The sequence below is a fragment of the Harmonia axyridis genome, chromosome 2 (assembly GCF_914767665.1).
Source record: "Harmonia axyridis chromosome 2, icHarAxyr1.1, whole genome shotgun sequence".
Classification (NCBI taxonomy): Eukaryota; Metazoa; Arthropoda; class Insecta; order Coleoptera; family Coccinellidae; genus Harmonia; species Harmonia axyridis.
In genome coordinates, this window is record NC_059502.1 from 63,431,384 (window position 1) to 63,453,910 (window position 22,527).

The window sequence follows — 22,527 nt, forward strand, 5'->3', positions numbered from 1 at the left end:
ACTCTGCGAATACCAGTCGCCTCGTGTAAGTGGCGTGACGTCACACACTATGAAATTATTCTTCCAAGCACAACTTCAAAGTCCCATAACTTTTTCATTTCTAGAGATATTTCAATGATTCTTCCACATTTTTGTTTCATTTTACTTAAATTTTCAGAATTAATCCTTAACAAAAAAATGAAAACTAGTCCATTCCAATTCTATAGTTATTCTGAATTCTTGTTGGTAGAAATGTTATCTACCTGTAACTATGTGGTGTTGATACAGGTTATCAATTATTGCGTTTTTGCTCAGTGGGGTTCGTTCAGCCAAGGTTTGATACTCCTCGAGTTTCTTTTTCACAATTTCGAGATTTTAATCTGTGGGAACATGCCAAGGGCATGACAAATTCAATGAATTTACAGGGAACGAATGGTTATTGTACATAATGCACAAAGGATGTGTTATTCTTCGGGGTGTCGAAGAAATGTGTCAGGTCGGTGGTAAAACTTAAGAGATTTATTGGGGGGTTGATAAGGTTCGAAGACAATACGGTCATGCCAGATGTGTTTCATCTTTTTTCTGAAAGGTTCTTGTCCTTCTAGAATATTCGGTTTCCAGGAATCCGCGAAGATCTTTGGGGGCGGTACGGCAAAAGATTTCATTGGACTAGGAGATGGTAGGTACTTTCCCCTAAGGGTGTGGCCAAAACGAAAGGAAGGGATATTCGAGACAGGGTAGTTTCCAATCGACAGAGAACACAGTTAAGATTAAACCGAAGACGGGTACAGACGGTACAGTTTAACTTTCATCAAAGACGAGACAAGTTCGGTCGGTCAACTTAAGACGTAAGACGAAAAGACGGTTCGCGGACTAGATTAAGACGAGTCGCGAACAAGTTAAAGACGAGACGACCGAAAACTTGAAGTACGACGAAGACGTTTTGAGTAATCAAGTAAACGAGAGTTAAAGACGAAATTCAGTACCGTATACCGTATAGTAGTAAGAAACTTGTTATTAGGACGTTATTGGGATCTTCTCAATACTGAGTTTTCACTGTATAATTGTGGCTTTGTAAATAGATGTAAATAATTCAAAAGAGTTTCATTATTACAAATCCAACAAAGTCACGGAGAAAAAGACGAAAGGCCAGGTAATCGAATCATACCTCTAGACAGTCTAGACGATCGATTAACCAAGCCTACATATATGTATATGATTATTTAACTCATGTTTTGATCAACTAATAGAATCCATGAATTTCCCATAATTATGTCGTATTGATAAGTGAATATACCCTTGACGAGGTGCCATAATAGTTTTGGTGTTTCTCCTCTTGCCATAGTGAGATCATTTCCATAGTAACATTCTTGGACGTTCGCCAAAATAATAAAAGTCAAGCTCAGTGGAATGTCATTGCATTGTTTGGTTATTGTTATTGAAATAATTCATTATATAATCGTAACGAATACCAACTCGAGCATAAACAATATATTTCGATTACACGAACCTCTTCACTCGACGTAGTTCGTGGAAAACCAATCAAGCTGCGCTCTCGTGATGTTTCGCGAACTACTTCTCGTGAATCGGTGTATAATCGAATATTGTTTATGCTCTTGCATGTTATAACTGAATATTAATCTCGGGGTAGTATATTCTGAAACAAGTTGCAAAATGGGCTCCTACGGAATTTGAATTTGAATAGTACGTTTCGAATTTTCAAATAATTATAATTAAATTAGTGAATTATGTTTGACGAAATCGATTTAACATCAACATAATTAAGAGAAATTGCGAATAATGTCGCAAATCCTTTCATTAAATCCAAATTATATTACATTCACAATTGACGTTTGTTGAATTTTGATAGGATTGGAAGTCTGTGTTAACAACCACAAAACAAAAAATATAACTGAAATAATGCTGTAATGACTTCATTACAGCACTGAAATAGAGAAAAAATTATTTTCAGAACCATAGGAAATTAAGAAGAATATCGAAACAAATTACCCAATATTTGTGGGACCAAAAAACGACAGAGGCGAGATTTTGGGTATAGACATGAATAATAATTTAAAAAATCATCCAGAATTATAAGTCGCTTACTTTATGTGAACCATATAAAATTGATAGTTATTTATGCAACAAGTGCAAAAAGTGAATGTTTATTTTTGCACGAGTTGCATACAACATTTTTTCTACGTTCATGCAAAAAGCAAATAATGATTTATTGAGGTGCGGCACTAGGTGTAGGAAAATGAAAAGCGCAACTTGAATACTTTATTATTAATATCGATTTGCATTGAAGTAGGAACTAATACGTTATACGAACAATTTAACTCAAACTTTATTTTTACCCTCAATGTTGAAAGTGAATGAACAATTCAATTTTCAATATGAATATTTCGTAGTGAAGTAATTTTTAAATCCACTTCTTGATTTGTTACTGCTGTAAACGTACTAGTACTTGGTAACTGTACATCGTTATTTCCTTCAGGCTGAAATATTTGTTTGTCATGATGACAGCACGTTGAAGTAGAATGACAAATGATTGCAATAAAAACTTTATTGCACTAGTGCAATAAAGAACTTCTTTTTCCACTAAATATAGTTCAATAAAGTTTTGCTTTTTGCATGAATGTAGAAAAAAAAAGAGGTACCTAATATTTTCGTGACCACATATCCGATTGAGTTGAGATTACAATTCATAGATTTGAATTCTGGAAACGTCAGGAATAGAAATCCTGTAATTCGAAAGTTCGTCTATACAAAAAAAAAATATAATTGAATATTCCCAAAATAGCGCAGACGGTGTTACAAAAACAATTCGAACAGTGGTGGGATTCTGTAACGGCAAAGCGAAGCGAAAACGTGACGAAACGACAGTTTTGCTCGGTTCGGTATTCTGTAAAGGGATTCGGCAATAGTCGTGTTTGCCGAAGCAAAGAACGACCTCATGACGATAACGAAACATTTTAGGGTTCGTTGTTATTACGAAAAGTCCGACGACGTTTTTGATTGGTTTACTTTTACCACGTGACCAAGTCTTAAGCGTCATATTATGACACTTGAATGATTTCGATTTCGAGGTTATAATTTTGAATGTTTTGCTTCACAATATCACAATTCTTAATATTAAGTTTGAAATTCATTCTATTAATTATTGAAAAATTGCATTATGGAAGTTATCTTCAAGAAAAGAACACACACATTTCTCAAAAAATTTCCCTTTATTTTGGGTCTTCTCAGAATCATTAGGGAATTTAATTCTTCCTTGGAATACATGGTTAATCAATTTAGTCACTTCACTAACACAACGACTGACCATGGGTTGACTTACTGCTAGCAAATATTCTTGTCCAATACCGCGTTGGTAATTTCCACTGGCAAAAAATCTCAGAGTTATCAATATTCGCTGTTCAAATGGCGTTCTCGTGTTCCTCCAATAATTATCCATAAATGGTTTCAATTCATCGAATAGAACGTGAACTAAATGTATCGACAAACGGAAAACGTCTATGAATCTCTCATCCGTTAAGTTAAATGGATCACTTCTATCTCGAAGAAATCTATTCTCCTCTCTTGTAAGAGTTAGACGAACTCTTCTTGAGATTTCCTCGTCGATGATCAGAATCATTGAAAACATGATGAATATTTCTTTATACCTATACACACTATTAGTTGACTCCCCGAACTTATTTTGTAGTATGGGTAGGTTTTGTAACTGGAATAAGAATGAAGGTTTTAAATTATAATCCATTGAACGAGGTTCCATTTCGAATTTCTTCCAGTGCTCAAATAAGACTTTTTGTAATACTCAATATTTGCATTCAGGTGCTGTATTCAATTAGCTAATTCATTCTTAATGATAAACTAAACAGTTTAAAATGGTATGAAACCCTTTGTTAAGTAACTTCCAATGAGAGTCATAAATCAAAATATAATTTCTGACAATACTCGAGTTAAATACTGTGGATTATTCAAAGGACATTACAGCTAGAGTCCATAAAAGGGACTCTTATCTCATTGCTCTTATTAGAGATTATCTCAGGTACCTCATATATCAAAACCTGCAGAATCCTACAGTAGCTATCTACTTATTTGCAACGTTGCCAATGTTCCTTCGTGTAAAGTCGGTAAGCTCCGACAACGAAACTAAAAGCGTAAAGATAACGAAACGATAAAGAAAAAGACGCTTACAGAATACCGCATTCGCTTCGCTTAGCTTCGCTTCGTAACGTTATCGCTTTCGTTTGCTATGATAACGAAAGTTACAGAATCCTACCCCAGGTTCGAAGTTTCCTGCAATTTGCTTTTCTCAAGCAAGATTCTATTCAACAACAGGAAGGATTCTGTTTGCGAGACGGAAGATAAATTGTAACGAGGTGACGTGAAAAAGGTCCTACATTAGTTCGGGTGCACTTACTTACCTTCCTCCAATTGTGGAATTTTTTTGCTTCAGATTTAACTTTGGAATTCCTCCAGGCAAAACGTATTTTAACTTTCCCTAGGCAGTAGCGACATCGAGCGAAGAAAATGTATGATATATTTTCTCGGATAATACTGGCACGTTTTTATTTGTTATTTACTTTCGTTCTATGCATACAATTCGTTTAATGTTTTTCGATGAGAGGTTGCATTTTGTATAGCCTGTTATAGAAGACACTATCACTTTTGAAACTTTGGCGATAATAGAACTTTTTGAGCCTTATACTATGCTTTTGTTCTACCAGATTAAATTTCAAATCTACGGCAGAGGCTTTGTTCGGCAGGCTACACGACTTTTTTGATGGGGAATTTGATCTGTGTTTTCCAACTTAATCTACGTCGAAAAAAGCGGAATTCTTCCATTTCACAGAAGAACTAAAATGAAAAATCATTTGGATGCACTGGCAGTTCGGGCGGTAACAACTAAGGATGAGAAGTACTATAGATCTATACAGTTTACAAGCACCGCTATCATGAATAAATATCAAGAGTTACCAAAAAAAGAGATACTCTACATATTTAAACTGCCGGCAACAAACAAAAAGCAATATGGTCCGTTATCAGAAATGAAACTATTAGAGAGAAGAAAAGCAAAATACCCGAAACAACACTTAGTGCAAAAGATTTCGGTGAATATTTTTGTATATTAGGAGAAACAATTGCAAATGAAATATTGCCGACGAATAAAACAACACAGGAATATATGGGAAGGCAAAAATAAATTTGAAAAAATCATGCTTCTTTTATCCTACCTGGTCCGAGACCTGGCCTGAAGAAATTTAGTTGAATGTAGGCAGTCTCAAGTCAAAAGAATATCTCAACCAAACTCCTAGAAGAGATAAAGCAAGAAATGCAACTTCCCCTGGCTCATGTATGGCAGAGGGGGTAGTTCCCAGAGACTTGAAGAGAGAACGATATATAAAAACGGAGATGCAAATAAACATGAAAACTATAGGCAAATAACAATATTGCCGTTATTGTCGAAAGTTTTAGAGAAAGAACATTAAGAAGAGGTTGATGGATTCCTTCGAAAAGAGCAAGTTATTTTCCCAGCATCAACATGGCTACAAGAAGGGTAGAGCTGTTGTGTCTGCTATTTGGGAGGTTATAAAACTTACTACATCAGCTTGGGATAACTATGATATGGTGGAGCTGGTGTGTCTTGACTTGACAAAGTCTTTTGAAACTGTCGACCATGGTGTGTTACTCGACAAATTGCACAATTATGGGGTGAGAGGAGTGGCCCACCAACTGGTTGCCTCTTATTTGTCTGAAAGGGAGCAGGTAGTCACTTGGCTAGAACGCAGTTCCTAATCGAGGGTTATAAGGCGAGGCGTCCCACAGGGTTCAGTGCTTGTGCCGATCTTGTTTTTGGTGTATATCAACGACTTGATGTGTAGTGTAGATACATATGGAGCAACTTTTTGTGCTGACGATACTTCAATTGTGGTGAGAGGGAAATGTATCGGTGAGATCCGAGAACGTGTGAGACAGGTGCTGGAAGACATAACAAATTGATTTCAAGTTAATAAATTGAAAATCAATGTCAGCAAAACACAACACCTGTTGTTTTTTTTTCATTATTTCAAAATTTATTACTTATCTATTATAAATAAAGTTTCAAAAGCTTCACCCCTCCTGCTTTGGCAGAATCAATTTTCCTGTATAATTTCAAGGGATTTGAAATTGAAGATTTCTTCTCATATTTTATTTTGGTTGAATTTTCTCAATAATTCTGATTCTACCCTTCCAAGGAACTGAATGTGTAGATTTGAGGCGTGGTAAATATTTAAATTGAACGATTGCATAAGTTGAAGCTAGTTTGATTTATATTTCTCGAATGATAGATTATTCGAGATATCCAAAAATGTACCTACCTGAAATTATACTGATTGTGATAATCAAAAAGTTCCAGCACGATCGTGGAGAACATATTTAACCTTATTGTGAGATTTCAAGAGATATCCATCTATCTCATATCCTGTTCCGAATCAGATCTCTAATCTTCATCGTTATTGTGACTACTACTATATATTTGACACTCCCCAGTTCTAACGATCGTCTTGTCGAAATGTGAGTTGTATCTCATATCATGTTTTATGAATCTCATCTCCTGCTCTTCTGATAAGATCTACACTCTCAGAAATAACGATATTTCTTGCGAAAATGTTGAGAGGAAAGATTAGGAGAAACCAAATTATTATTTTTATTATTATAAGTTTATTTCCTGAAAATAAAACATTTTCCAGAGTACACTTACAGCAAACATATTCAAGTACAATTCAATCTAAATATACAGAGGCAAACTATTCTTTACCTCGAAGGTAGGTACGTAGGCACTTTGTTTGAGGCATTTGCATTGGAGACTCTTTTTTCTACTCTTCACGTACCCTATATATAGGTATACTCAAATACTTAATACACAACATACATAAATAGTTTATCATTATATTCAACAAATTCGTAACTTCCTGAGAACTTAAGGTTCCTATCCACGTTTTTAATTTTAATTTAAATATTTTTAAGCTATAACTTGCTTTAATACACGCTGGTATATAATTGTACACCCGAGGGGCTAAAAATGTATGGGATCGTTGGTTTTCATTGTTCTAGGTATTAAAATCATTCGTCCTCTGTGTCGCGTTCCATTCAAATGTTCGTTAATTTCCGCGGACGAAATGTTTTTAAATTGATGCAAAGCAAGCACGAGCATATACAGTCGAAGATTCATAACGGCAGATTCATGGAACAGTTTTTCACTCCGATAGCGATGGGGTTCATTGTATATTATTTTTAACAATTTCTGTGTTATCTATAGCTTAAGTTAATAATGTTTCACACCCCTTCCCATCCAAGTAGTCCATATGCCAAAAGGGGTTGAACCAAAACCAGGTACAATGTTCTCAACAACTGAGGGTCACAGAATACCTTGAAAAACCTTATTCTGGGTATCATCCTCCGAATTTTCTTCATAACATTATACAGGGTGTCCCATAAGTGGCACGTCACAGTGACACCGGAGGTAGGTCAGCTAAAGAGGGACCTAACCAGCCTAACATGACCCCAGTAAAAGTTACATGGTTTTCGAGTTATTACCAAATTACGTTTTTTAGTGAATTTTCACCTTTTTTAACATTGTCAGGGTCAGAATTCTGCTGGAAAGCTCTCGAAGCTTATTTTTTTTGTTGTAATGGAATCTTAAATAGTTATTTAAGATGACATGAGTATGATTCTGTCAAAAAGTTATGTGGATTTCCGTAAATTAATAGATAAATCTTGATTTCAATTGCTAGCAAAACGAGAACTTCGACTTTGGACACCTGCTGTGAAAAAAAAATCCTTGAAACAAAACGAGCAAGTAACATCAAAAAATTGGGCATTTTAGACAGATTTAGAAATGGTACAATACACGAATCTTATGCCCATAAAACTAGGTATTTTCATCATTTGACCGATGCCCTACTTAACTAAGTTGAAACTAGGAACCCCGCTATCAGGTAATTTTGCCGCTTGCTATGACATTACATTTGATACCAGGCTTTGTTATTATTTGTTAAAGTCACAATAGGGAAAAAGATGGATAGGGGAAGCGAAAAAGGAATATTATTGAAAAAAAAGGTAAATTAATTAAAAACAGACTTAACTTATTTTCCGATATGGTCCGGGCTGCGTGAACGCGTATTCGACGCAGCCCGGACCATATCGGAAATTAGTTTAAGAAAATTGAATCGTAATTTTATAAAACGGTGTCATTTATGCATTAGAGTCCGAGGGAAACAGTTTGAACATTTACTGTAAGTTAGATTTAAGAATTAAATAAATAATCGAAAGTTAAGTCTGTTTTTAATAAATTTACCTTTTTTTCAATAATATTCCTTTTTCGCTTCGCCTAATCTATCTTTTTCCCTATTGTGACTTTAACAAATAATAACAAAGCCCGGTATCAAATGTAATGTCATAGCAAGCGGCAAAATTACCTGATAGCGGGGTTCCTAGTTTCAACTTAGTTAAGAAGGGCATCGGTAAAATGATGAAAATACCTAGTTTTATGGGCATAAGATTCGTGTATTGTACCATTTCTAAATCTGTCTAAAATGCCCAATTTTTTGATGTTTCTTGCTCGTTTTGTTTCAAGATTTTTTTTTCACAGCAGGTGTCCAAAGTCGAAGTTCTCGTTTTGCTAGCAATTGAAATCAAGATTTATCCATTAATTTACGGAAATCCACATAACTTTTTGACAGAATCATACTCATGTCATCTTAAATAACTATTTAAGATTCCATTACAACAAAAAAAATAAGCTTCGAGAGCTTTCCAGCAGAATTCTGACCCTGACAATGTTAAAAAAGGTGAAAATTCACTAAAAAACGTAATTTGGTAATAACTCGAAAACCATGCAACTTTTACTGGGGTCATGTTAGGCTGGTTAGGTCCCTCTTTAGCTGACCTACCTCCGGTGTCACTGTGACGTGCCACTTATGGGACACCCTGTAGACTTGAAAATTCCATCTTCAAGGGAAGGTCAGTCCTTACTAATTTGGCCCCATATCTTGATTTACCTCAAAAAAATTGGATCAAGGTACTCAGGTGGATGCTGTGTATACACTTCGCCAAGGTTCATCACGGAATATTACTGAGCATATTGGCAGATTTCGGGGTTTCCGGGAATCTATTGATGTGGATTGAATCTTACTTGTCGGATAGATGTCAGTATGTAGTTCTGGACGGAATCTCGTCCACAGTTCAAGGGGTCACATCAGGAGTGGTACAAGGATCGCATTTGGGTCCACTTCTTTTCGATGCTTATATTGATGATGTGTCAACTTGTTTTCTATATATTTACTTCAAAATCTATGCTGACGATCTCAAAATGTATAGGTCGATTGTAAGTCTGGATGATGTCGCTGGGTTATCAATTTAATTCCCATTCCGTTTCCAAATATTATCCACATCGATGAAAAAGTGTATGCCTCTTTTTCAGCCCATACAAACAGCGTGAGTTATCGAATAAAAACAACGTGAATAGAAATGAGCGTTTTTGCTACCGATAACAGATAGTCAGATGAAAACATTGTTTTCCGGCTGAATGTTCTATTAAACTAGTTTTTTAGTCGGCAGGCAGATCACATGCAGTGGCGTCCTTTACTGTTCCCCCCTAGTAATTCATAAATTAATTTTGCACTTTCCAATGACGTTTTTCAGTTTTTCCTTTTATTTTAATGCTCAGTATTCTTGTTATTTGATTATTGATGGAGTATTTCATTTTCAGTTTTGATTTTCGATTATTTTTCAGTCAGTCATTGGGATTCAGCTAGTTCGTCTTCATGGGGTTGTGACATACAGTGCTAAGGGAGATAGGACTTGTTCTTTCATTTAATTTTTCTTCCTTTTGTAATTCCTCACTTTTTTGTCCTCCGTATCACATGTTCCCTAATAAGCTTCATCAACTTGACAAACTCTCTGTTGTGTCTCTACGATCCACGGTGCGGTAGCTTATGGGAAGGCTACATGAAGATCACCGGACTCCCATTGATCTTGTATTCGTGTGAGCTCACGGGCAGCATTTTTCCGTTTCTTATGGGCCTAGGGCAACCAGTTGCTCTTATCCATTAGGGAACGGAGATGCGCGAAACAACTCCGTTTCCTATGTGGTTAGCGCAACTCAAACACTAGTTATGCTAGTTCATGTTATTACTTAGTATAAATATTTCTTATTATTAGTATTATTATTAGTTTATAAACGTACAGGGTGTCCCTTTTTTTCAAATAATACGATATCAGATATATCATAGATAAGTTAATTCGGTCTCGAGTTACAGGGCTTTTCTGGAAAATCACTGTTTCAAATCGCTATGTCTTGGTTTCTATTCGAGATAATCGGAAGAAAAAAAATCAATAGTATATTATTATTCAACGAGCGATAATATAGGTCCATAACTCACGCAGATGAAGTTTGCAGCACGAGCCGCAGGCTAGTACTGCTAGTACTTTAGCAACGACTATATCAATAAATACTAAGGAAACAAATACAAATTTAGAACACCTATAGATAGAAGGAACGGAACATTTGTGCTCGATCCAGAGTAAAAGAGAGATGGAAACTGTCGCCAATCACAATAGAACTAGCTTCGTCTAGCTCGAATCCAGGACAGAGGACAGAGTACAGAGATAGAACTTTATTGAAAAACCTTTATAGTTGCCTATAACAATGCACTTAAATATAGCAAAAAAATTCCCTGTAAACGATGACTTTATGTTCTTCCTGCTACACCAATCTTGAAAAAAACTCCTTTATTAATAATAACCTCTTCAGTTCTTTGATAACTGCAGTATTGAAATTTTATGATGAGAATGATACAATCTAAAACAACAGGTAAGTGAATACCGACAACAAATGCAAAAATCACAGATGGCAAAACAAGTGACGACGTTGACAAAGCGGATAGATATTGGCTCATTTTATGGAAAAATTGCAAGACTTCTGAAATTTTATATTATGGAAATTTTGGGGGGAGTAATTACCACCAGTACACTATTTCTACGCCCTTGAAAACGAATATGTTTTAATGTAGTTTCAGAATCGATAGCTTCAAAGGATAAAATTCATGACTTCTTTATTCGAACGAATTATACCAGGTTTTTTATCATTGTTGATTTCGACTGAAAATATTTTCTAATTCAAGAAACAAAGGGTATAATTTCCTGTATTTATTTTCAATTCAATAATTTTACAGGTTATTATTGCTTACCAACATGGGATGGAATAACTTGTTGGTCTTCAGTGCCAGCAGGAACTACAGCAACGCAGCCATGCAATTCGCTATCCTACATAAAAGGATTTGTTCTGAATGTGAGTATGATGCGATAATATATCATCTCTTCATTCACAGGTTTGAATTTGCGCAAGAATGCTTTTACGTTACCGTTTTTCAATGTAGCCAATCAATGATTTAAATAATGATTCATCCAATCATTTTATCAATCATAAATATGCTAGGATGAAAAATGGTGAAATGGGTATTGGGAAATTCGTCTGATTACAGGTGAATCAAAGGGCCGTATTCATAAAACTAAAGTATATCCTTGTAAGTATAAGGTAGAAGTATAAGGTAGAAGTATAAGGTTTTGAATTGAAGAAAAAGGTAGGAGTATAAGCATTTCCTTTTTTTCGTATTCATAATGATAACCTCATACTTGCAAGAATATCCTCCAAGAATAAGTAAATGGTTGTTGGCATGTTGGCTTGTGACTCTGTGTGATCTTCTGGCACTTCTTCTTCAGATGGTGCAAAATCGATATCTTTCAAAGTTTTTGCAACGTTATGAAGCACAATACAGGGCATACAGGCAACAATGTTGCAAAATAGGAAATCGACGTTTCAGTTGACCAAAACACGTTCAATTATCACTCTCTCTTTTTTCAAAAGTTTATTATAATTTAGTATTCCATATCCAGCATCAGCAAGTAGCACGGCGTTGTTTTTATTTTGTAATTGAACCTTTATTCGTGAATTTCTCCATATTCTTGAATCGTGGAACGAACCAGGCCAACTAACGTCGGTACTAGTGAACATTTCTCTTGCATCACAAGTGGCTTGCACATTCAGTGTAGGATAACCTTTCCGGTTGACATACTCATCACCATGGCGATTTGGTTTCAGAATTCCTACGTGGGTACAGTCAACTACGCCAATTGCTGTTGGAAACCTATATTTACTTTGCCATAACTGTTTGGCATCCATAAGTGCATTGTTCGTAGACGGAAACTTTATCCAGTAATTTGATTGTGCCACCATGCTGTCAATTACGGCAGTCACTGTACGAGATACTGTAGCTTGACTTACACCCAGTTCTTGACCAATGCCTTTCTGATACCCAGGATCACTGAGATAGCGTAAACATATCTGCATTTTTTAGGACGGATGATAACACACCTCCTCGAGTTTCATCATTATTTATTCCCAAAAATCTGTTAGCAAGCCATTGCACATTTTCCTCTTGAAACCAATATAATTCTTTGTAATCACGAACAGGTGTTGATAAACGCTCTTTGTAGTGTTTAATCTCTCTCAGTTCCACAACATCTGCCATCGCTACAACTGTTCACTATACGACTGAGTCTGCTACTGACCACACTCGAAATTATTGAAGGATATCATTTTCATTTAGAGTAAAAGGTAACGTTTATGAATAACCAAATACTTTTCGTGGAGGATATGCTCATACTCTATTAGTATAAGGTTTTACTCGGAATATTATGAATGCGAGCTGAAGGATTTCCTTTATATTCTGCAAGTATAAGCATAATCTTTTTTTTTATGGATGCGGCCTCATATTCGTATTTCAACCTTGATGAAGTCTGAATATACAGGCGATAAATCATCGGCAAAGTTTTAATTGATTGCTTAATTTTTACCCGATCAACAAATCCTCTGAAGAATATTTATTCTTATTCCTGTTTTTTCCATATTTTCGGATATTATTCGAAGACTACTCATCAATATAAATCTGACATTCGATTTTCGTTCTGTGTGAAAAATAATTCAATTGTATTGACCCTCCATTTCATATACTCTGAATATAAATGTAAAACATAGTTCACTAGGTTCAATGGATTTCAGAATACAGCGACGAAGACCTGTTTGAAAAGTGGGGATTGGTTAATGAGAGATGGGGATTATTGGACAAATTTCAGTCAATGTCATATACATAATGAAACTACTGTATTCGTTAATCAGACCAATATTACAAATGGTTCATCACTTGAAAGAGTAAGTATAGAAGTATTTCATAAGCATCTGCTGACATCTGGTTGGAAACCTAGTCATATTTCAAGTCCAGGGGTTCAGGGGGGCAGCCCCCCCTAAAATTCTGCTGGCTCCCATCTAAAATTTGACAAACTAAAAGGCTAAAATAAAAAAAAAGATTAGCTGAACTATAATTTCGTCTCGAAAAAAATCCGGCCCCCCCTTGGCCACCCCTGTTTCTGAAAGCTGGCGTCGCCACTGGTACTTGGTTATTATTGATAGATTTATAAATGAAAAGAAAAATTATTGAGAACACGAGTTTTGTATCGTTATATTTAAGAACATTGAATTATTAAATTGATTGCTGTTTGATGTATATTAATTCTTCCAGGAATTCCTGCCACTACTGAAAGGAATAAAGGAGATTGGCTACCTGATATCTCTTATCACATTGTTGATAGCTCTGGTGATAATGGTGACAATAAAGTAAGTCATGCCAATTCAAACTTATCCATTTCACTGTTTGAAATTATTTCAGAAAACTGCATTGCTCACGCAATATTTTACATATTCACCTATTCACCTCGTTCATACTCAGGGCCTCAATTTTTTTGCTGAAAGAAATAATTTTTGTCAATGGTGTTGGCCTGCCCTCAGATGTTATTGGCAATAGAAATGGTTTGTTTTTTAACCTCGAATCTCATGTGAGTATGAAGAGGTAGAATGAGTATCTATATATTTTTGACTATAGAAGTGAAGAAGATATCCAGCAGGCTGCGAAAAATTTCATTGGAAAAATTGATTTAAAAGTTGTATACCTTTGTATGTTTGTATATATTTCTAATCCAAATCCCAATAATACCTTCAGGTATTATTGGGATTTGGATAACAAATATATACAAACATACAAAGTGTACAACTTTGTTCCAACCGTTTTTCAGAAATTCGAGGCTTTATTGTGAAAAAATGGTTATACATTTATGATTCAAAGTATTGTCCATCGCTGGCCACTTCTTTCTCACATCTTTCGGGCAGCGTACGTCTTGTCCACTCTTCCAACATGAGATCCAGCATTGTCATGCTGTAAAATCACTTCATCATGTATCTCATTGTATTGGGGCCATTTATCTTTCAATGCTCGGCTTAAACGCATTAATTGCGTTCGATAACGAGTGCTTGTGATTGTTCCAGTCGGTTTCAACAACTCATAATGCACTTCGAGCTGGTCCCATCAAATACTGAGCATGACCTTGGAAACGTGAATATTTGGTTTGGCCGTCGACTTGGGAGCATGGCCGGGATATTTCCATGATTTTCACAAGGGATGCAGAAATTCCTTCCGTCTTCACCTTGCAATCAGCTGTACACAAGCAAACAAACTCTGTTCTACATATCTCGCCCTCATCTCGTACGGCACCCAATTTCCTTGTTTCTAAATTATTCTTATGTTTTTCAGGTGTTTTGTAATGGCTTGTTGCGTCACTCCAAATGATCCAGCCAATTCTTGTTTGTTTGACATGAGTCTTGATCAACTAATGCCTCTGATTCACCATCTTCGAAAACCTTCTCTCTTCCAGAGCGGTGTAGGTCTTCGACTTGAAATCACCTTCCTTGAAGCGTTGACGCCTCTCTCGACACATTCTTTCACTAATAGCGGCCTCACCTTAGGTATTTGAGAGTATTCGATGAGCCTCAGCCGCAGATTTGTTCATATCAAAGCAAAACCTCCCGCAAATGACGAGAATTCGGCTCGTAAGCTGACATATTTAATCGAGAATAACCTAACCTAACCTTATTATGCAGACACAAATCGAATAATATTTCGATGGCCTCATGTTAACAAATACCTAAGCTTATTGTGTGACATCTACGATCTATTTATTTTGGCTATCACTTACCGCTACAATCAACTATTGCAAAACGGCGGAAGCAAAGTTGTACACCTATTACAAAATTCTTGTTATATTTGAACGAAACATCACAACTACTCAAGAGAAATCCTTAATATATTGTACACCCTGGAAAATGAATGATTAACACACCTTTCTCCAGATTCTTTAGGAACTTCTGTAAGAATGACAAATTTACTCTTTTGTGAAACCATTTAATCTTATTGCTTTCTGCTGAAGCTGCGTGAAAATCTTGCTGTGATTTAATCCTCGATTAATCTCAAGAGTTGTTGACAAATTGATATTTCAATAATAAAATGCAGTTACAAATGTTTCTTGTTTATTTCGATAGACTGAATTTTCTAATTCGAATAGCTACTTGTGGATAAAATATACTTCATACTTGATTCTGAAATTTTCATTATTATTGGACGAAATGAATGTTTTTAACATTCTTCTACCTTCTTTCTCCCCATATTTCAACTTAAACAAGATTTTTTCACCTCTCACCATGAATTGTGTAAATTAGGAGAATAATTTTTTTTTTTTTTGCTAAGAGGAGTGTCGTTTTTGAGCAGTATTCTGAGACAGATTCTAATCACATCAAAGTATTTTTAGAACTCAGTTAAATATGGTGAAGAAAATATTCAAAATAGCAGAAAGTCTATCGATGTGTCAAATTTAAATTTTCTACGAATATTCGTGACTGAAAGATATCAAAAATCGAACCCAATTCTTTTCGCACAATGGAAAAAAAATTAACAGGAATTTTTGAATTGCTTCAATCTTTCATCCTCCACACAAATATAAAAACAAAATGAAAAACATTCGATCGCCTCTCATTCAAGTGTTAAATCTCAATTTCAACATAATTTTTCTCCGAAAACTGGCCAAAATTTCAATATGAGGGTGCTGAAATGTCGCAGAAAGAAATATGAAGATTTTACAAAAAAAAAATAGCAACTATAATTTCAATAATGATAATTCCGGTGGAAATCAAACTTTTCCACTTTCAAACCATAAATCATGCTGTGAATTCTATATTGAAATTATTTCACACATATTAATTTTCATTGACAAGGAGTAGTATCGTGATTTATTTGAATTCAACTGAAAATGATAACAGAACTTTTAGTTTTAGCGAATATGAGATATTCAATTGTAACATTTTGATTTCCCATTCGATAAATTTTCGGTTTGTATGTAACACGTAATAGGAGAATTGAAATTGTGCGATGCCTATCGATTGTGGTTGATTTTTTTTTGTTACGAATGGAAGCGTGGAAAAGAATAGATGAATTTCAATTACTCCCTGAATGTACAGGGTGGGCAAATTTCGATGTTTTAGCACTACAACTTTTGAACCAGAGAAGATAGACGAAATCTGATACCCCATTATCGGTCTCTTTTTCTGAGAAACTAGCAAGGGTAGTATTCATTTTTGGCCAACTTCTTTTCTTTTCGAGTTATAAGCGAAAATTGGAAAAATGGCGATATCGAAAAACATTTATATCTCCGCTAATACTGATGATAGAGCTCTGAAATTAAAACATCATACAGGCACTTTTCTACGTTGAATCCAGTGGCGTGCTCATCTTTTCGAAAGGGTTTTTAATTACGAAGCTATGACCCAAAGTTATATATTTTCAAATAGGAACACTAGATTTCTGTGCCATATTTTTGAAAGCTCAGTTTTTCCTGATTTAAAAAATATATAACATTGTTAGATTTGTATCAATATAAATAATAGAAAATGGTCAAAAACCTTTTTTCATCTAAGAGTCTCAGTATTTCTATGGTTTCAACTGTTGATGAACAATTTTCATTTGAAAATCCGATTGATTTCGGGATTAAAATTATTGACTTGACTAAAAACAATATTTGGTATTGGATTGTGTGGAATAGCGATATATTTCTCGATTTCTATGGGTTTTTTTTCTTCATCCAAACAAAATCTATAAAAGTTCACTAACTGTCAGGTATAATTTATAAGTTTGGGGTATTTTTCACGAGATAAAATTTAGGACCTTCGGATATCTTCTTCACTTCTCAAACGACATGTTGGCATGCTTTTTGCATTAATGTATGTTATTTTCCTTCAGACTAACAACTGGCAATGTAAACTACTAACGAGCTTGTGGCAATACTTCATTACAGCTAATTATTCTTGGATTCTTATGGAAGGTCTCTATCTGTATAATTTAATATTTCGTGCCTTATTTGCGGATTCCAGTGGAAGTGTTATTGGATATGTTATAATGGGTTGGGGTAAGCACACAACTAACTATTTATGTATCCATTCTCTCTTTCGTGACCCTGAAATTGAAACATTTGTTAAAATAACAATCATTTCTAAACATTTATCGTTAATATTCAAAGCAATAATAATCTCAAATTATATCCTGTTCTTTGAAATACAGCAAATTTTTATATGAAGTAGTTCAAAAAATGATGTCTTATTCCAGGGTTTTTATAATTTAATAAATATTGAAGATTTATCAATGTTCTTTTTGAGTTTTCGAATTAAAAATCTTAGGAGTGATAAAACATTTAGTTTCAATGGTAACGAATTGATTATCAACGATAGATTATCAGGATTTTTTGACCACTTTCCTGTTGTGAAGGCTTTTGTGCACAAGGAAAAACAGTCAAAAAATCTTCAAAAAAAAAGGGGATGTATCTTCTGCAAATGCAGTCTTACTTTTTTCTATTCAGCTTCATACGAGAAATAGGTATTCAACATATGTGAATTAAGTTCACCATTTGAATTATAAATTGAAGATTTTGAGTTCTGTTTCTATATAACACCTATTTGAATAATTGTCATGTATTTAAAATTTTTTCTCATTGAAGGTTTTCCATTTATTGTGGTGTCTGCATGGATTGTGGGGCGTATATTCTTAGACGATACTTTATGTTGGACTATGGCTATGGCTAACAACAGAACCTATCTCATTATAGAGATACCTACTCTTATATCCATTGTAGTGAGTATTTTTGGCTGTAGAGAAACTAGAATTTCAAGAGTTCTTATTCAAGTTCAACAATTCATAAAGTTTTAGAATTTATTGAAAAAAATTGCATTTGATAATCGTTCTTGAGTTCTTATTATTTTATTATAAAACTTACTTACCTCTCACCATCAGTTACAAAGTGAATTTTTTCATTAATTTTTGTAATTTTTGTCTCTGTCATTTCCAGGTGAATCTCATTTTTTTCTTGAGAATATCAATGGTTCTTTTAAATAAACTCAGATCGCCCCTAAACGAAGACAATAGAGCTTGTTACATGAAGTGGGCCAAGTCAACCCTCGTTTTGGTGCCATTGTTTGGAGTTAACTACGTTGTAATATTCGGTTTTCAATACATATCAAACGAGGTTGTGCGAGTAGTGTGGTATGTTTGTGATGGACTGTTTGGGAGTTTTCAGGTGAGGCTACAGTTCATAACTGACAAGAGTAATATTCATTTTTGACCAGCTTCTTTTATTTTCGAGTTGTAAGCGAAAATTGGGAAAATACCGATATCTACTAATATTGATGATAAAGCTCTGAAATTAAAACATTATAGAGGCACTTTTTTATGTAGAATCCAACTGAGGATCTCTTAAGCCCTGGGAAGTGAGCCCTTGATTCTACAGACCGAGATAATGGCTGTTTATGTATGCGCCCAGGAGTGTCTCAAAATGAACCTCAAGGGGGCGCATATCTACATCACCACGGACAGCCAAACCACGCTGAGATCCCTGGAATCGTGTTGTCAGGGGTCTTTGTTGACTTGGGAGTGCCGTAACACCATAAAGCAACTGGCCAGAGGAAATAAGGTGACTCTACTATGGGTACCAGGGCACTGTGGGGTTGAAGGAAATGAAAGAGCGGATGAACTTGCAAAAAGTGCAAGGTTAGACCTGCTGGACCTGAGCCTTTCAGTGAGATAGGAAAAGACTAATACAAAGCTGCGGTCGAGCTATGGAAGTTGAACAATAGGGTAATCCACTGGACTAACATTCCTAGACTTGCTCAGGCAAAGAAATTCGTGAAGATTTCACCTACCTACGCCAAAAAGCTCCTGAAGCTGTCGCGAGCAGAGCTTCGGGTGATGGTGGGACTGCTGACGGGGCACTGTCGGTACAAACATCATTTGTACCGTATGGGAAAGTCGGCAGACGAGATTTGCAGGCTCTGTGGATCGGAAGCAGAAACAGCCGAAGCTGGCTGGCCTAAGAACCATTCACATGGGTAAGCCGGTCCTGGATACCAGAGAGGTAACGGCCAAGGGTCCTAAGGAGGTTGTCAAATTTATTAACGTCATTGACGACCTCCCTGGGTTTCTATGAATGAGTAGGGTAGTGAACAAAAGATCTGCATGATCGCAGTTCCCCGAAGGCTTACCGCACCAAAACGACCCCAGTTCAAATAATAAATAAATAATAATAATACGTAGAATCCAGAGGCGTGCTCGTCTTTTCAGCAGAATTTTTACAAATTCAATTCCGAAGCTTTGACCCATTGTTATGGTTCTTTGAATAGGATAATTGTTCAACGATTAATGAAAACACCATGGAAAATATCATTCAATACTAATAGACAATCTTATTGCAGGGATTCTTCGTTGCTGTGCTCTACTGCTTCATGAATGGAGAAGTTAAAGCAGAAGTGAAACCACTTCTCCACGGAATTCTACCGTTTTTAGCTAGCCACAGAATCCTTGGGCCATGTTTTCCTTGCAGAGATAAATTTCTTAGGTAACTTTCAAATATCAATACATCAAATTAGCGTAACTAAATCGAATGATACTTTCATTGTTGACTTAACAGTAGTGCAGCCATTGAAATTTTAGCAACTCCCCATGCTTAAACCTTTTCGTTAAAAATCCCTTGGTAGGTCTTATAACCGTATTTTCCTTTTGTTGGTTTCAGATCGACCAAAGGCAGGATCTCTGTATGCACGACCTTATCCTGTAGCTCGATGTACGCCAATGGTCTTATTCATAGTAGAGGCAGTAAGTTGAAAATGTTATTGCATATTAATAGAATGTTTTCTAAATTTATGGTCTAACCTAAAGACAAAACTCGATAGTAAACCCGATTGTGTATGATGGTATATGTATCACCATTATGTTATCCTTACCTGGTTTATATTTTAGATATTGGAAGAAGTAAAGATCATACTTGCCAACACACCAAACGATTATCGAATGACTTGATATGTGATTCAACCAAAGCAAGCGTGAATCTATACAACAGTCGAAAACATAGTTTTCCGTACCGAACTGCTAACAGTGAAGATGTGAGTATGATATTTAATTTTTTATGAAGGGGGTTTTTTAGAGCTATAGAACTTTAAATTGTAATAAAACAACGATGGATTATTCGATTGACGTGAATTTTATTTATCCGAAAGATAATCTTGTGGCATTACATTTTGAATATGATTTCTGGCATATGACCGCCACGGCTGTCTCGGATGTAGTCCAATCTGGACGTCCAATTTTCGATTACTTTTTCCAATATTTGTGGCCGTATATCGGCAATAACACGGCGAATGTTGTCTTCCGTTTGCTCAATGGTTTGTGGCTTATCCGCATAGACCAATGACTTTACATAGCCCCACAGAAAGTAGTCTAGCTGTGTTAAATCACAAGGCAATCTTGGAGGCCAATTCACAGGTCCAAAACGTGAAATTAGGCAGTCACCAAACGTGTCTTTCGATAAATCGATTGTGGCACGAGCTGTGTGACATGTTGCGCCGTCTTGTTGGAACCACAGCTCCTGGACATCATGGTTGTTCAATTCAGGAATGAAAAAGTTAGTAATCATGCCTCTATACCGATCACCATTGATTGTAACGTTCTGGCCATCATCGTTTTTGAAGAAGTACGGACCAATGATTCCACCAGCCCATAAAGCGCACCAGTCAGTTTTTCTGGATGTACCGGTGTTTCCACATACACTTGAGGATTAGCTTCACTTCAAATGCGACAGTTTTGTTTGTTGACGTAGCCATTCAACCAGAAGTGGGCTTCATCGCTGAACAAAATAAAATGGACGTTGTGCACGATACGTATTCCGCACAGAACCATTATTTTCTAAATAAAATTGCACTATTTGCAAGCGTTGTTCAGGCGTGAGTCTATTCATGATGAATTGCCAAACCAAACTGAGAATAAATCACTTGACAGCTGTTAAATCGGTCGCCATCTTGAACAGTAATGCCAACTTAAAGTTATATACCTCGGAAAAGAACACCCTATAGTAATATAGACAAAACTGAGGGTGGATTTTTTAAATGAGAACATCAATTATATCATCCTGAGAGCAAGCGATTCATTTGGCTAACCCATATGTGAGTTGCAAGTATATCAGAGCAAACAACGTTGACTATTTATAATAATGTAAATGCTGAATTTTCGAATGAATTATTCTTTTATCCATGGATTTCCATACAAAAAATTTCGGTGGTATCTAATGGATTCTTGAAATTTCGAAATTTGACACAAAAAATCTGATTTCTCAAAGATACGACCATTACGAAATTTTCTCGCCTTTGCAAGTAATTTCTGAGTTTCATTTCAATGGAATGTTTTTCTTATTATTGAAAATAACCAACACGAAACCGAACTCAATCAATTTTCTTCATTTCAGGTTATGGAATTGTCGAACTTATTTCATTCCGAGCAGGGAAAAAATCAAGAATAAAATAATTTGCCATGACAAAAGGTCATGATGCAAGATTTTGGGCATATCAATCGAATTCAGGTCTGGAGAAATAATTCAACAGAAGAAAATAGAAGACCTACGAGAAGTGAAAACCGAAGAGAAGATATCGATTTCGAAGATTAGAATGAAAACTTTTCTATATTTAGATGTTTTATTTTTATAAATCTGATTGTTCAAGTGTTCTCTTGTTCATCTCTGTAAATATACGTAAACAATTTTCAAGTAATTCTAATTGAAAGGTGAGAAAAATGAGGTGAAAGAGAACAAGAACTAGAAATTGAAGAAAAACATCATAGATCATCTCTATGATATAAAGAATCTGTTTCATATGATATAAGATTTACATTACTTCGTATTAGACTGAAGACCTAATTGTGCTTAACGAAACCAAACTGAAAAAGCTGGAAAATACAGGTAAGAAAGTATTTGAAAATATTTCTGAATAACTTTTGTATCTATAATATTTTTGTTGGAACTGGTTGTATTTCAATTGTATAATATTGTATGTTATATGTTCAATAAGAGTTTGTGCCATCAAGGTAATTTTTATGTTCACAAATACATGAATGTAATGAAACTTATTAAAGCATCTACTGTTATCAATGGACTGGCGTATTTTTTATAGCAATTTCATGTAATCTTCCCAACTCTTATTAGAGTACCTACATAACACGTATATACATGATAGCAATTCAATGATCATCGATA

At 35.3% G+C, this 22,527-nt stretch overlaps 1 protein-coding gene across 1 annotated transcript in view; it reads left to right on the plus strand.

The window, feature by feature from the left end:
- LOC123673499 (parathyroid hormone/parathyroid hormone-related peptide receptor-like) overlaps positions 1-22,424 on the plus strand; it is a 94,767-nt gene extending 72,343 nt beyond the window's left edge. Inside the window, exons 3-13 of the mRNA XM_045608016.1 lie at positions 11,202-11,317; positions 13,088-13,237; positions 13,605-13,699; positions 13,752-13,917; positions 17,205-17,370; positions 17,956-18,089; positions 18,304-18,531; positions 19,703-19,845; positions 20,020-20,102; positions 20,247-20,389; positions 21,745-22,424. Coding sequence (XP_045463972.1) covers positions 11,202-11,317; positions 13,088-13,237; positions 13,605-13,699; positions 13,752-13,917; positions 17,205-17,370; positions 17,956-18,089; positions 18,304-18,531; positions 19,703-19,845; positions 20,020-20,102; positions 20,247-20,389; positions 21,745-21,798 — 1,478 coding nt within the window. The 3' untranslated portion in view covers positions 21,799-22,424. The remainder of the gene's footprint in view (positions 1-11,201; positions 11,318-13,087; positions 13,238-13,604; positions 13,700-13,751; positions 13,918-17,204; positions 17,371-17,955; positions 18,090-18,303; positions 18,532-19,702; positions 19,846-20,019; positions 20,103-20,246; positions 20,390-21,744) is intronic.
- Positions 22,425-22,527: the final 103 nt, after the last annotated feature.